A 14,360-nucleotide genomic window follows, 5' to 3' on the forward strand; every position below is an offset into this window, starting at 1 on the left:
ATATTAGTTTTGTAGTTTCTGCTTTCTCTGTTAAAAATGAGAATTATTTTAGAATTACATGTTTCTTCTCTAAACTCTGTGCTGAAATAGGCAGCCTTCAAGGCTTTTAAACAAGGGTGTAGGAATGAGTTTAATGGGGGGTATATCGGAAACCTGACAGATTTCATTTTTGGGTGGGACAAAGGCACTTGTCTCCAATATTGGGAGTGAGACGCCCCACTGGTTCCTACGCCTATGCTTTTAACCACAAGATCTTAAACATTATCTAAGTCAAGCTGTTATCAGCCAAGCAACAGGCCCCTGGTTGAGTCTTTGTATGATGTCCATTTGTCCCAGAGGGATAACAAAGACCACTTAGTGGCTCTACATTAGACTTTCTCAGCAGACAATAACTGTCCAATTCCCCTGTTACACAGTTGAGTTATATAAGGCCCTTCAGAAAAGTAGGCACATCCATGTAATTCTAGGTTTCAATCTCTGTTGCAATTAAAAAAGACAAGAAAGACCTACATACCAAAGCCTTTTTTAGTGTTTATTTTCTTTTAATTCCCCTAAAGTTTCTCTACAAAATTTCAAAATGTTTACTCTATATCAATGTCCTTCACCCAAATAGGTTGTTAGTTCAGTCCCTTGAAAACAACCCATAGGGCCCATACCAGCTGCTGGAGATAAATGCAAATCATGACTGTTTCCACAACAGAGCAAACATAATTCTCAAATGCGTCCTTTAACAAAAGATTGAGTGCCACAATTAAGCACAATGGTTTCAACCATGGAACACATGTTCAAACCAAAATATGACAACTATCTTTTACTCCAAGGTTATGAACAGTTAATAATGGGACAGCTATCTATTGAAACGGTTTTGTCACTTCCTGGTTGGGTTTAGGCAGTGAAACCTCTGAAACCATACTCCTGTAACAACAATGATGGGTTGCATTTCCCTTCTTATTGGTAATGGTATCATTTGGGTATGGAACAGGGTAGCAGGTGAGTCTGTAGAGTTGTTGCCAGCTAACATCTTCGTATGTTACTATACCATTTATGGCAGAGTAACAAATGCTTCTCAGATTATTTGATGTTGTCATTTTACTCTAATGACAACTTGGCTCACTAATTTTCATTGCAACATAACAAAAGTAAAACTAGCTTCTTCTGTCAGTGGCAGGCATTTGGCCTGGCTCACACTAGGCCTCTCTCTGCTAGATAACAAGACATTACTTTTGACGATCTGATAAATCTGTCTGTACAGCCTACAGTCTGTAGAACTTACAGATAATAATTTTCAAATTGGAATGGGGCCTGCATACCCCCTATTAAACAATACAGGAATGTTTCCAACTGTAACTAAACAAAATCTAATATTTTGTGTCTTTGGACAGAATTTTGTTATTTAGTTTGTATGGTGAGAAAATAAATACTTGTAAGACTGTTTAGCTTAAGGAAGCTGAGAAAAATACTCATCTATAAAATGGAGGGGATGGTAGGGGACCAAAGCTAAGGTCATCTTCTATCTGGATCAGTACTTTTCAGTCTTTACTTTATTTTTAACTCCCTATTCACTTTGAATTTTACTCTTCAATAGGTTATGTTAAGGCATCTAAACTACCTGTTTAGGTTTAGGAATTAAAACTAATTGTCCGTGGTAATAAAGTGCACCATCTTACAACATAATTCCATACCCATTGTTCTTCTTATTATTATTTGTCAACAAGGTGTTTAGCTGTGGTGTGGCTCGGCGTGGAAGTAGGACCCAGATGCAGATATCTCAGAAAAACTTGATTTATTTTTAAACACAAACAAACAAACTATCCAAACAAAAGTCACGACTGAGCCGGCATTCCAAAACACCTAACAAAAAACAAAACCTGACATGAACTATGACTAAGATATGAGGATCTGGGAGAGTGCATGGGGAATCTGGAAAGTAAATACTGAAGCGAGGTGATTAGTGATGGAGTGCAGCTGAGGGGGAAGGCACAGGTGAAGTGAGTGAAGCTTGATGGCAGGGCAAGAGAAACTAAAGAAACTATGGCAAAACTTGTCACATGACCAAAAACTAAAACCAACAAAATCAACCAACGTGACAATTATTGACATTATCAGTTATAGTAGTTGTACTAATAGATGTAGTTGTACTAGTAAAGTCACCTAAGAGCACTTTAAAAGTACCGGTATGTGTTGTTTGGAAAGATGTTCTCTAATGCACCAATCAGTGAAAGCATGAACAAGTATCTGCAGCATACAAAGAATAAACTACTGATTACATCATTCATATCTTTCTTTTTTTGACACAGCTCACAAAGTAACATTTATTAGCAGGTTGTTGCACAAAAATGATTACATATCTCTTGGAGAGAAAATGGTCAAATACTGTATACGAATGCATGTATTCTCATAAACCACCTTAAAAGTTTCTGAAATTCATGAAAGTCATGAATGTTTTCATCAATGCTTGCTTACGTGTAGTTTTGTGGTTTTTCATTGTTTCTGCTGATAGTGTACAGCCACCAGCTGTCAATCAACAGAATAGAAAAAAAATAATGACAGGAATGTACATCGAATCATATGAGTCTTTGCGACTGAACAAAACCAAGATCCATTGTTCTTCAGCACCACAAAAGAGTCGAAAACTCTGTCTGGTACCTTTGAGTGGGGTGAGCCAGTGATGCATGAGCCAGTGATGCATTTCCCCTGCAGGTGGATCTCACAACTGTCAGTCCAGTGCCAACTGCCTCAGGCATTAGAGCGTGCACTTTGGTGGGAGCAAGCTAGCTAATTCCCATCTCAACAATCATGCTACTTTAGTATCTTACACTAAATGTTTTTGCTACTATTGCCAAAGATCTCTCAGGAATAAGTTGTCCAGTGCACATTTAAATTACAAAACCAGATAAATTTACTCTTTCTGAATGTTTCCCATTTAGGCTGTAAAGTTTAGATTTTTTCCTCACATTTTCAGCATTTTCAGAAGATAGGTTTCTGTATTTCGTGTCTTTGTCTGTGCTCATTTATCGTTTTGTTTTAAGTAGATATGGTTCAGTTATACGGTCCAACCAGCAAAATCTGAACCAAATAGAACCAACCCATTAAACAAAAACCTGTTAAAAGTAGTTTAATTCGATAAGACTGTCAAACGACACCCCTGCAGTCTTGTGAAAGCAGAATATCTGAGAATGAAATCTGAAGTTATATGGTTGGCATCATTACATTGTCCAAAACATCTTTTTAGTACTGATTGGTAGATTCTGTTATCAAGTAACATTGTCAGCATATAGTTAGTTTTTTTGTCTGAACCAGAAATGTGCAGTCACTGTGATGTATGACTCCTGTGCAACAAAACCAACAGTACCTTGGCTTAATATTGCTTAGAAAATTACTGGCACTTTCATTCAATCCCGCTCCGAAATGATCTGGACCATTTGATTGGAAGCACAAAACGTCAAAATACTTGCAAGACTAAATGATAATGAACTACTTTTCTATGATCAGAATATCTTTAAAACCATCCAGTTACTGAACAACACCAAAAGCTTTATTATAGTGAGCAGAAAATACAAAAATCAGATGTACTCAGGAAACATGAAGCAGCACCCTGCCCTTCCTTTTGAAGCACTGACAGTCTCGAAACATTTAACTTAATCTGTTACATTCCTCGAGATAATACTGCCACTCTTTCACTGCTATGTGATCAGGCAGTTTATAGTTAAGGGGAGTCCTATTTTACAGGTCACTCTACGTACCTTCAACAAGATTTAACACAGTCTATTGTTTCCATTAGAGGATGGAAACAATAGACCAGAACACCATTGTTTTGTGCTGTTATATGCGTTCTTCAGACTTAAGATCTTTGCCCCAGATTTTCTCTGATTTTGAGTAAAATATTTCATTTTAAGCTGCTTTGGTTATTTTCTACTTTCATTCATTTTATACATTCACTGCCTCCATCATGTGAAGCAGCAAAGCCTGGCCTACAACATGATACAACTTCCACCATGTTATAATGTAGGTAAGGTGTCGTATGTTGGTATGTAGGTAATTGACGCACTGCATTCCTGAAGATTTTAATTGTGGTTTCTGTGTTCATGGAACAATACAGAAAGACTTCAATGTATTGATGAAAATTTTCCAAACATTAGTCTTGCCTTTTTCTTTTTTTTTTCTCTCAGTAGTGTTGTCCGTCATGGCCTTTGGCCTTTTGGAGATTGATACCATGCTATGCTATTTATACAATAAGTTGTTTCAGAGCTTCAAAGGACATTCACTTATAAGCAACATGAACAAGCTTTGATGTTCTTGGATATATTGTCCATTGTCTCTGGGTGTAACAGATGATTCACCAGGGACTTTGGTGCCTGTGAAAGTATCTTTGCTTTGCACAGACTCAGTTTAGTTAAATCTGAGACACTTTCTCTAAGTCTTCCATGATCAAATCCTGTTCTTTGACATCATTTCTACCAGCCAAAGACTCTCCTTCCTGACAGGAGCACTTTCCATTTCCCACTAACACTGATCCAACTCTGGAGCCTGATCTGCTGGGGTTGGCAGGCTGAACCGGGAGCACAGCATTTCCTCTGATCCGATGGGAGAAGGTCTTCTGGCGCACAATGTCAACAGAGCATAGTTGGAATTTGAAAGCTGCCTGAAAGCCTCTGCGGAAGTTCTCGTTGAAAAACCCATAGATTATGGGGTTGACGCTGCTATTGAAGAAGGCTAACCAATGAGCTAAGGGGTATGCATAAATATTAATGACACGATACTGGTGCTCGGTCAGGCTGGCATAGTCACTCAGCATCATCAGCGTCCACAGAGGCAACCAAGACAAGATGAAGAGCAGAGCCACAACCAAAAGCATCATTATCACCCGCTTCTTCTTCCTTGAAATTGTGTGGCGACCATCCATGCTTAGTTTGTTGTTGTCACTGCCCTCAGGAGCAGTTCTGCTGCCTCTCGTGGGTGGAAGTGTGGTCTTGAAGAGGGTAAAACCAATGCGGGCATACATGATGACGATTAAGCTTAGAGGAGCAAGGTAGATGTTTGCAAAGAGGACAGTGGTGTAGATTTTCCGCATCTCCTGACTGGGCCAATTCTCCCGACACCAGTAGAAAGGACGGGTGTCACCATTGCGGCCAATGACTATTCGCACTGTCTGCTCCTTTGTGACCTGGAGCATGACCCCTGAAGGACACATGATGAACATAGCCATGACCCATATGATGACGATTATTAGCTTTGAGGTGGCGATAGTTAGCTTCTGCTTGAAAGGGTAGACAATGCAGCGGAACCTGACACAAAGGGGATTGAAGGAAGTGCATAAGGGGAATCAGATTTATAAAAATCAAAAACATCCTTACAAATGATGAGCAGAGATGGTTTCACATCACTCACCTGTCAATAGCTATTGCAACTAGAGTGAACACGGATGCTGACACAGATATCCCTTGAACCATCCCACTTAGCTTACAGACAACACTACCAAATGGCCATCCTGCACAAAACAAAAGTTGTTGTATGAGCATAATAAAATGAAGGAAACCAGTTTGTACAGATCATTCAAATAACACTACTCTTATTTTCTGCTCTTTACAAGCTGAAAAATTTAGCTATACCTGTTATGATGTTGTCCACCAGTGTGGTTGGCATGCAGAAGATGCCAACCAGCAGGTCACTAATGGCAAGGTTTAAAATAAACAGGTTGGTGACGGTACGCATGTTCTTGCTGCGGAGCACAATGAAACAGACCACCCCGTTGCCCACCATGCACACCACAAAGATAAGCAGGTAGGACATGGTGAAGACTGCAGCCACGGAGGGTTTGTGGAGGTAGAAATCCACGTAGGTGATATTCTGGTTGGTCAATATTGAGGAATTGGTAAGGTTCAGGTCCTCCAAGGTGGTGTTGAAAGCTATCTCTGTCATGATGATGTCTAGATACAAGAGAGACAGAAAAGTAGAGCCAGGTAGCTCTGTTATTAACCTTTTGGAAAACCTACTATGTGCTCGGTATGTTTTCTGTCCCCAGAGCACCACAACACACTTCATCCTAGCAAGAATGTAATAGTGCAGAATGGATTATTGCTATATAAAAGGATAAAACATCCCCCCAAAAAATCCATAATTGAGTTTGTGTCTTTTCTTTAATGCTGGTGTGTTGATTCACATGGTCTTGTTCACTCACTAATAACAGGCAGACCGAAATGATTAGCTGTTATCTATGACAATCAGTCTTCACCTTTTCCTCTCACCTCCCTCAATTAGATTTTGAACCATCTGAAATCTCTCCTCTGCTTTTCATCCCTCAGCCTATTGTCTCTCATTTGTTACCCTGTTTAGAGACATTGACATTAAATAATTCTGTTTGCAACACTGTGTGATTTTCAGGTCTGCACAATACACAGTTTATTGTACCTGCTAGCCAACATATACAATCAACTCAATAAAGTTCTGCACCCAAAATTAAGGCTGATATGGAGCAGTGTGCCAAATCTACTACCCTGACAAGACTTTAGGTTTTATATCTCAACATGTCTGCAATTTCTGCTACTGGCTTGAAATAAAGTTATTCATACACCTATTTTGTGTATCTTCTTGCTGCTCATCCTCCTCTAATCAAATTGCTGTGTTTTCTGTGTTTTTATGAATGGGTCAAAAGTAGGCCAGGTTTAATAAGCTTTCAATTTTCCATCAACATCATAGGATGATTCAAACATTTGCATTTAAATCATGTTTTTCAAATAATTGATGCAGTTCACATAATAGCATTATCACTCTCTCGGTTGCATACTTTGAAATATACTAGAATGTGCAGTAAAATGTTGAGGCACACTTTCATAGGTGCACTCTCAAGACAAAACTAACAGTTTCACTCACATCCATTCTGAAACCTTTGCAATATCTTCTGAAAAAATCAGAAAGCCTGTCAGTCAGTCATCAAACTCTTTGTCCTATTATTTAGCTCTTTCAACAATAACATGGACAATGATCATGAAGCTGTTACCAACAAAAACAAAACATACAGACGTTTTGGTGGAAAAAGATTATCTCTACATAAGACACACTTTCTATGGTAGGTCTCAAAGTTCCCAATTAATTTTGTAGACCTTCTTACCTTGCTGGAAACACTATTTAAATTGTATTCCTTTCTTACGTCCTCAAAGATGTTAGCTATCCAAATCACAGAAATTCTCCTTGTTTAGAGCAAAGCACTGCATGCTTTCATCCCTTTGTAAGACCTCAAGCATCTGCTCTGTGCTCCTACCAGGCAGAGACTGTTGTCGCTTTTATAAACCGAGAGATGAGATTCACTTGGGAGGGATGTGCTGGTTGGTGCACAGACTGAGACATGTCCAAAGGTTCTGTGTGAAGGGAATGATATATATATATATATAGAATGTACTTGTCAATGAGGAGTAAATCTTGGCCATCTGAACCAACTCAGACACCTCTTTTCTTTGGCATCAATTAAGCAAATGAGCTATATCGCTGCTTGTCTTGGATCAGCGTCAGTCTGCCTTTGCAATCACCTCTGCTCTGATTAGGTCTCGTATAAGTAAGATCCAAGCATTTGCTTTTCAGCCTTCACACCACAATTGTTTAAATGAAAAAAAGTTTAAGCTGTAAAAACAAACAAACAAAAAAAGACTTTGGCTTTGTCTGATTTATGCACAGTTCATGAAATTTTATTTAGCTCATCTTATATGTTGGCTAGAAATATTCTCTTTAAGGAGGAACGCGTCATAAAGAGGAAGCCCTTTAAAAATGCATAACATCACAAAACTCAATAATTAATGACAATTTTTTCTTCTGAGAAGATACTGAAATAGAAATGAAAGATTTATGAAAAAGTCAATATCTAGCAATTGGGATTAAGATGTGAAGACTGATACTTAAACAATGTGCTGCAAGCTAAAGAAGACATATGTAGAATACTGACACTTCATGTGAGGAACTGAGATAGAATTGAGGCAGTCACAAGCCTGCTAATGGCGTTACGGAAAATAATTCAGTGCAATGTAAAAAAAAAAAAAATGTTTTCATCATCAGTTGGCTTCTCGAGTGCAGTGATGGATTGCTTTTCAAGTGCTTTCAGGACCATTTGGAATTAAGAATGAGTGGGATGCAAAATTACTTAGATTGAAATAACAATACTTCTACTGGAGTTTAAAAAAAAAGTATTTTTCTCCTCTTTTTACCTCAGGGCTAATGGCCAACTATTGGCTGCCTTCACTTATCCCTCATAATAACCTTTAAAGAATGCTGATTTCCCACATCACCAGCTTATTTTTATTTCACACGTCTTTGTACATTTTTCTCTTTGGAACACTAAACAACCAGAATCTCCTTGGAAAATGTCCCAGTTCAGGTCACAACATTGTATAAATTAAAAAAAATTGTAAAGCCATGTGAAAAAGAAAGAAAATGTCTATAAAATTCCGATTCATTTCACAGGAGGACATGAGGGATTCTCCCTCTTCTCCATGCAAAAGCCTTGGGAGCCTTTTTCAAAGATTATCAAAAGTCAAAGTCACTCAGTAATCTGAATCTCTTAATTGCCTATTGTGCTTTATTTTCTGATCATATCATATCTTTTCTATTGATATTCACTCATTCAGACATGGAAGCAACTTACCTGCAAGGTTTAATATCATGGAAGAAGATTAAAGTGGCTCACAAGCTGTGTCAGTATTGGATATTCAAACTTGCAAGGGCTCAGTTAATGAACATTGTGACAGTGGAAGACACCGAGCTATATCCGTGACTCTGTATGATGGGAATATAGAATTTACGCATTTGCAGTGGTTTCATATCTAACTTGTCATCCCTACATTTTGTGTGTGGATATGAAAATTACCTTTGTGTAAGAATGACTTGAGCTTCAAATTTGGATTCAAAGGAGTCAGCCTGTTTATGAGCACAACCTTAACAGTCTCATGCATGGTGGCCTTTTGAACAAACTTTTCATCAAACATAAATTTAGCCCACATCTCATTTCATGCAGGAATGCGCAGGCTGCTGATGTGTCTTGCAATTTTATTTCAACTTGATCCACATACATTCCCGCTGGAGTATCTTTTTAATAAATGTCATGTCGCTATAGCTGGATATCATTGTTTATAAGACTGTCACAAGTTTGGCTTCATATCAAACATATGAACATATGTTGTTGCCGTGCAAGAAGTTAAAAAAGCAGAACATTTCTTTCTGAAATGTGAATGAATAGGGGAGCAAAATTCAGTAAATACACTTAACGCAACCTATAGACCAAAGAAAAATAATGTCACTACCCTGATATCCAGAGAAACTAAAACTGAAGATTCTAATTCTGGCTGAGTTGCTCCACGCTGAGTTTAAAAGGAATATATAAGGAATTATAGACTTCAAATGTCAACGAGAAAATTGTTTGGAGCAAGGTTTTTCTGAAATTTACATTAACTTATCTAAAAAGAATCCTCATAAGAACTACTTATAGCACATTTTTCACATTGGTTCTCTGGTTACGCATATGTTTGTTTTGTATTTTTACACCTTTTTAGGAATGCACATGACGTCCTAGTTGTCAGATCACATCCTGTGACAGAGTTGATGCATTATTGACACATTCTGTGGAGCTGCGGACCAGGATTCTAATAACTGCTGCTTCCGACACTTTAAACGCATGTTCTTTGCATTAGTGTTAGCACAGAGTTATTTTAATCATCGGATATATAACACAAAGAATGACACATTAAGCAAATATAGACTGGCTTTATTCATTTTGAAAGCGTTAATAGCATATGCTTGACTGTACTGACTGGCAAGAAACATTTCATTTTAAAAAAAGAAAAGAAAACCAACTGCCAACATGGCACAGTTGAACTGTGTGCGATGCCCTGAGGGAGAAAGCACTAATGGCTCCTCTCGACTGAGAAATGACACAATGAGCACAGTCCAGACGTGCAATCACTGAACACTTCTGTGAACCTTGGAGACCATGTCATGGGAGGGATGTACATTGTGAACCGTCAGTTTATTAAGAGCATTAAAGCTGATAAGTTAAAAGGTAACTGAGAAAATTGGACGCATTAGTTTTGGGTAGTAATACTCACGGCCTGTGTTAACTGTTTTTTTTTAGAAAATATGAAAACAAATAGTTTTCATATTTTCAGACCAGTTTATTTATCTTTACTGGTGTGCCTTCACTAATCTGACCAGGACACACTGCAGCTGCTTGGTCATGTGTCAGTCTGTTAGTACTCCAACATCATTGCAGTTCCGATTCCATCATCTCGACTCAGAGAAAGTTTTTGGATTTGGGCAACTCTGTGTCCATACAAGTAACAATTCCTGGAACAAATTTTAGTTTTTTTTCCAGAGGAAGATGTGACAGAGAAATGTATAAAGCGACAGCCACCTTTAGAGAATATGCATCACATTCAAAACTTGTCACATTCAAAACTTCAAAAAATTGTTTGGGTTATGGGAACATATATGTGCTTGATGTGGACAGATGAAGAGTTTTCACTGAGATTTTTGTTAAATAATTAAAAGAAAAAGAAAATCAGTCAAAACAGTAAAAAGTCTATTGATCTGGCAGAAACAAAAAAAAATGTGCTTTAAAAAAAAATACATTCAGCTTGTGTCTTGTGGACAAATGGAATAATATTTAAAAAGGTAAATGAGGAAAAATAACACAATGTGGTTGGTTATGAAAAAAAAGAATTATGCTTTTGTGGCTAAAATGGCGTGACTAAATAAACCAAATAAATACTTCCAATAGCACTTTTTAGGGACACCTTTCTCTAGAAAATTTATCTTTTTAAACATAAAATTTACAGTAAAAAAATATCCAACGTGTTTATCCACAAAAAGAATCTAAGATTTACCCAACAGATGTCATTTATAAGCCCATGAAGAGGAAAACAAAAAAAGATCTTCACTTGTGATGAGCTAAAAGCATTTACAACAGCGGCGTTGAGTCATCATAAAGAGCTGTATAACATGTTTGATTTCTGTTTAAAATGGTACGTACATCACAGGTAACTATATAAACCACAGTTTTAATTTCTGTATGGACTGTGTGGAATCAATGGAAGACCTTTTGGATGAGGGTCACCACTGCCCCCTTGAGCCAAAATACAATGCTTATTTAACACCATGTTTGAGGACAGTTTTTCCTCGATATTTTCACACAGTGAGATGATAAAGTATGCATAACATAAACGAGTGCCACAAAGAAATGTTTGAAATATATCAGTGTAATCAACTACAACAGGTTGTATTCATGAAACCATGTCTGTTGCTATGTGAAGCAGGGACTCGTGAAGCTGCTTGATAAATTAGTCATTTCATCATGAGCTTTTATGCTCCTATAACTGAACAGTTACTTGAATTACACCTGCAATGCCCATTAACATTAACTTGAACAGATGTCAAAGACGAAAAGAAATCCATGCTCTCGCACTAGAGGAGGTGTTAATTATTACTTATATTTTTTCTCTTGGCAGAGAAAAAGCACAGTGAATCATAATGAGCTAATTTTGTTTCATTAGAGTATACTCAAGTCCTGTGATCATGGAAACTATGCAGCGTTCTTTTCTTATCTTTGCTGTGAGACTAAGCACTGACTGCAGGTGGTGATGGTGCTGCTGCTGATGGTCTCGGCAGCCAAATCCACTTTTTTTTTTTTTTTTTTTTAAAAACAGTATGCCTCTCACATATTTCTTTTAATCATAATTCCTCATTAACCTTATGGTAGAGCTCATTGTATGAAATAGAAGTAGTCCTTCCGTTTGTTTAAAGTGTTTATTCAGAAGTTAAACCTGTGTTCTGCTGTGTAAAACTTTCGGAAAATTACACCTTTTTTTTTTTTTTTTTTTTTTTTCTAAAGCAAAGAATTCATGGACATGACTCCTGTTGCAAACGTACACTAAACTGAGCATTTCTTACCGGGCCTTAACTGACTCATTTGGACTTTGAGAATGACGATCTTTCCAGCAAGACACATCATACAAACCAAAAGAGGAGTCTGCATAATATCAGCAAAACATCATTTAAAGCACTCCATTTGCAAATCCAACTCAAGCTATACTAATGAATAAATAAAAAGCAACAACACCTTATTTAAGACCCACTTGAATTGATTTATTGCTCTCATTTAAATTACTACTTTATAGAAAAACACTGACATTCTGAATAACCTGTGGTATTTGAGCCCATAAGATGTTTGTATAAAATTGGTTTCAGCATTATAGATTCAAAAATACAACAATTATCAGATCAGAATCAGAAAGCTAAGAAGGTCATGATATAAAGATTACAGAACAAAGTGGAAGACAACATGGCTGCTTGGTCACAGCAACTTTAACAGTCTTTAGCTTCACATTTTGACAGCATATTGATGCAAGTGTGACTGCATGAATCAAAGCCTATTGTGTGACATTTTGAAAGGAAGACTGATGGTGCAGCTCCTCGTTGTCAAGGAGACTACATACATTTCAAAAGATAGTGAAGTATTACACTCAGACATGCATTGAGATCTTACATAAAAAGAAATTTGTACCAGTGTGTAATTCAATCTGTAATAAAAGCATGATCGAGTCATTTCACTAATGTTGGACATTGAAGATTATACACTTCACTGCTAAATGGAATACTGTGTTGACATTGTTACTTCATAAAAATGTCCATTTTGAAGTGAAGTTTCACAACCTTTTTACCTTTTACATTATAAAGCCCACTGCATCTCTAACAGTGATTTTTGGTTTGCATTATTTTTGGGAAAAAAAGTTACATAATCTAATAAGGAGGAGTACTTAAAGATTAAACATTAATCAAATTACCAGCCTTTGGATAAACTCACATTTTTAGATAAAAATTAACCTAAAACATACTTTAAGGATAGGGATGGTTGTCTTGTGAGAGAATCACATTCATGAAAGACGTTTAAATACTTTTCCTCCCAACTTCAGAATTCGAAACATCATAAAAGAATGCATGTGATTGACTAAATACTGCTATTTTAGTATTATCTTTTAGTGAAGAAAAAAATTCTTCAATATGTTGCATCTGAACATTATTATTTTACATTGACAAAGAAACAAAAACAAGTGTCACAGAACAAAGGGAAACTGAAAATAAAGATTTTAAGATCCTATATAGTGCCAGTTTAGAAAAAAAGAAAAAAAAGAAAAGGTGAATCAATGTTTGATTAAGAATCATTGCACAACATTGTATAAATTATATCAAGCCTGGCACCTACAGAAGATAAGAGGTAGAGCTACATAAAAGGTATCATACATCTATAACTCCCTAAAACAGGGAAAAGACAACCAAGTGGATATAGACCACAGAAAGAATGTGTTATGGTTACATTAAAGCCATAAGTTAAATTCAGCCAGCAAGTTATTTTGCCGTGAGTTTAAATATAATAAATATAGAACAAAGGGGGAAAAGATTAGGAATCAAAAACAGAAATTCCAGTCTGTGCGGTATTATCATAATGAAATAAATCTAGACACCAATATGGAGCATTAAAGGAATACTTGATAAATAATAATATGCCCATACATGCAGTGAGAAGGACTGCTTTAGCTGACTTATGTCGACCTTTTGTTCAGGAAAAGTAAAGGAGGACTTGGGAATCCCCTGTGCTCCAGTTCAAGTACCGCCATGATGTGTTAATCTTAAGTTTACAGTAGTTAAGACTTAAAACCTTCAAAAATAACTATGGAAAACATTAGTGTAAGAATAAAAATGTGTTCTATTTGGTATAATTTATAAAAACAATCATTAAAAACCTTGTGAAAGCATTTCTGATATGTACAAGGTGAAATTAAACGTAGTGGAAAATATAAAGCTATCCTTATTCTACAAACTTCTTCATCCTGGACCTCTTTGATGATTGCACAGCTTTAGATTGATGGCCGATAAACCATTAACACACACATAAGTGAGATATTGATGTCCCATTAAAAACTGCACACCGATGACCTTTAGTAGCCCTTTCGTTTTTTCTGCAACAAATCATGCAGATGAAGAACCATCAAACAGATGTTGCATAAGCCTTCATTAAAATTTGGAACCACCAATGTGTGAAGACGTTTGGCTCCAGCTATTTGGATTTAAATTTTCACACCAATAATATTGAAAATACCATTAAGAAGCGGCACTGTGGTAAAAAAAAAAATAAGAGGATGGCTATGTGTGCAATGTTGTGTTGTAAATTTGTTAAGTTCTTTCACAGTTCAGTTTCAGAGCCCTTATTCCAGAGGAAATCCTTAACCTCCCAGTCTGTTCAAACCCGAGATGAACCCTATGTGTATGAACCTCTGTCAAGACTGAAAGAGAGAGAAAGACACACAGAACCCAAAATCAGACATTAT

The 14,360-nt window shown here is 36.8% G+C and overlaps 2 protein-coding genes across 4 annotated transcripts in view; both read right to left on the reverse strand.

The window, feature by feature from the left end:
- Nucleotides 1-4,393: 4,393 nt before the first annotated feature.
- On the reverse strand, nucleotides 4,394-6,014 carry LOC140277010 (neuropeptide FF receptor 2-like). Its single transcript, XM_072371880.1, has 3 exons — nucleotides 5,610-6,014; nucleotides 5,389-5,488; nucleotides 4,394-5,285 (listed from the first exon to the last, which is right to left on the reverse strand). The coding sequence occupies exons 1-3, from the start codon at nucleotides 5,917-5,919 to the stop codon at nucleotides 4,394-4,396; spliced, it is 1,302 nt and encodes a 433-aa protein (XP_072227981.1). The 5' UTR covers nucleotides 5,920-6,014.
- Nucleotides 6,015-11,772: 5,758 nt separating this feature from the next.
- Nucleotides 11,773-14,360, reverse strand: part of LOC140276603 (electrogenic sodium bicarbonate cotransporter 1-like) — a 31,257-nt gene continuing 28,669 nt past the window's right edge. For 2 of the 3 annotated variants that reach the window (XM_072371365.1, XM_072371364.1), the window contains exon 26: nucleotides 11,773-14,315. The gene's annotated coding sequence lies outside the window, so the exon portion shown is untranslated. The remainder of the gene's footprint in view (nucleotides 14,316-14,360) is intronic. The other variant, XR_011909042.1, reaches the window with a different exon arrangement.

Source organism: Leuresthes tenuis, unplaced genomic scaffold, assembly GCF_036924035.1.
Source record: "Leuresthes tenuis unplaced genomic scaffold, fLeuTen1.0.hap1 SCAF_19, whole genome shotgun sequence".
NCBI lineage: Eukaryota > Metazoa > Chordata > Actinopteri > Atheriniformes > Atherinopsidae > Leuresthes > Leuresthes tenuis.

What these genes read in the sequence shown, in the direction of transcription:
- LOC140277010 (XM_072371880.1), bottom strand. Translation starts at nt 5,919, where the DNA reads ATGACAGAGATAGCTTTCAACACCACCTTGGAGGACCTGAACCTTACC. An exon ending in GGTGGACAACATCATAACAG is followed by an intron (nt 5,489 to 5,609) that starts GTATAGCTAAAT and finishes TGTTTTGTGCAG; the next exon opens with GATGGCCATTTGGTAGTGTT. An exon ending in GTTGCAATAGCTATTGACAG is followed by an intron (nt 5,286 to 5,388) that starts GTGAGTGATGTG and finishes CCTTTGTGTCAG; the next exon opens with GTTCCGCTGCATTGTCTACC.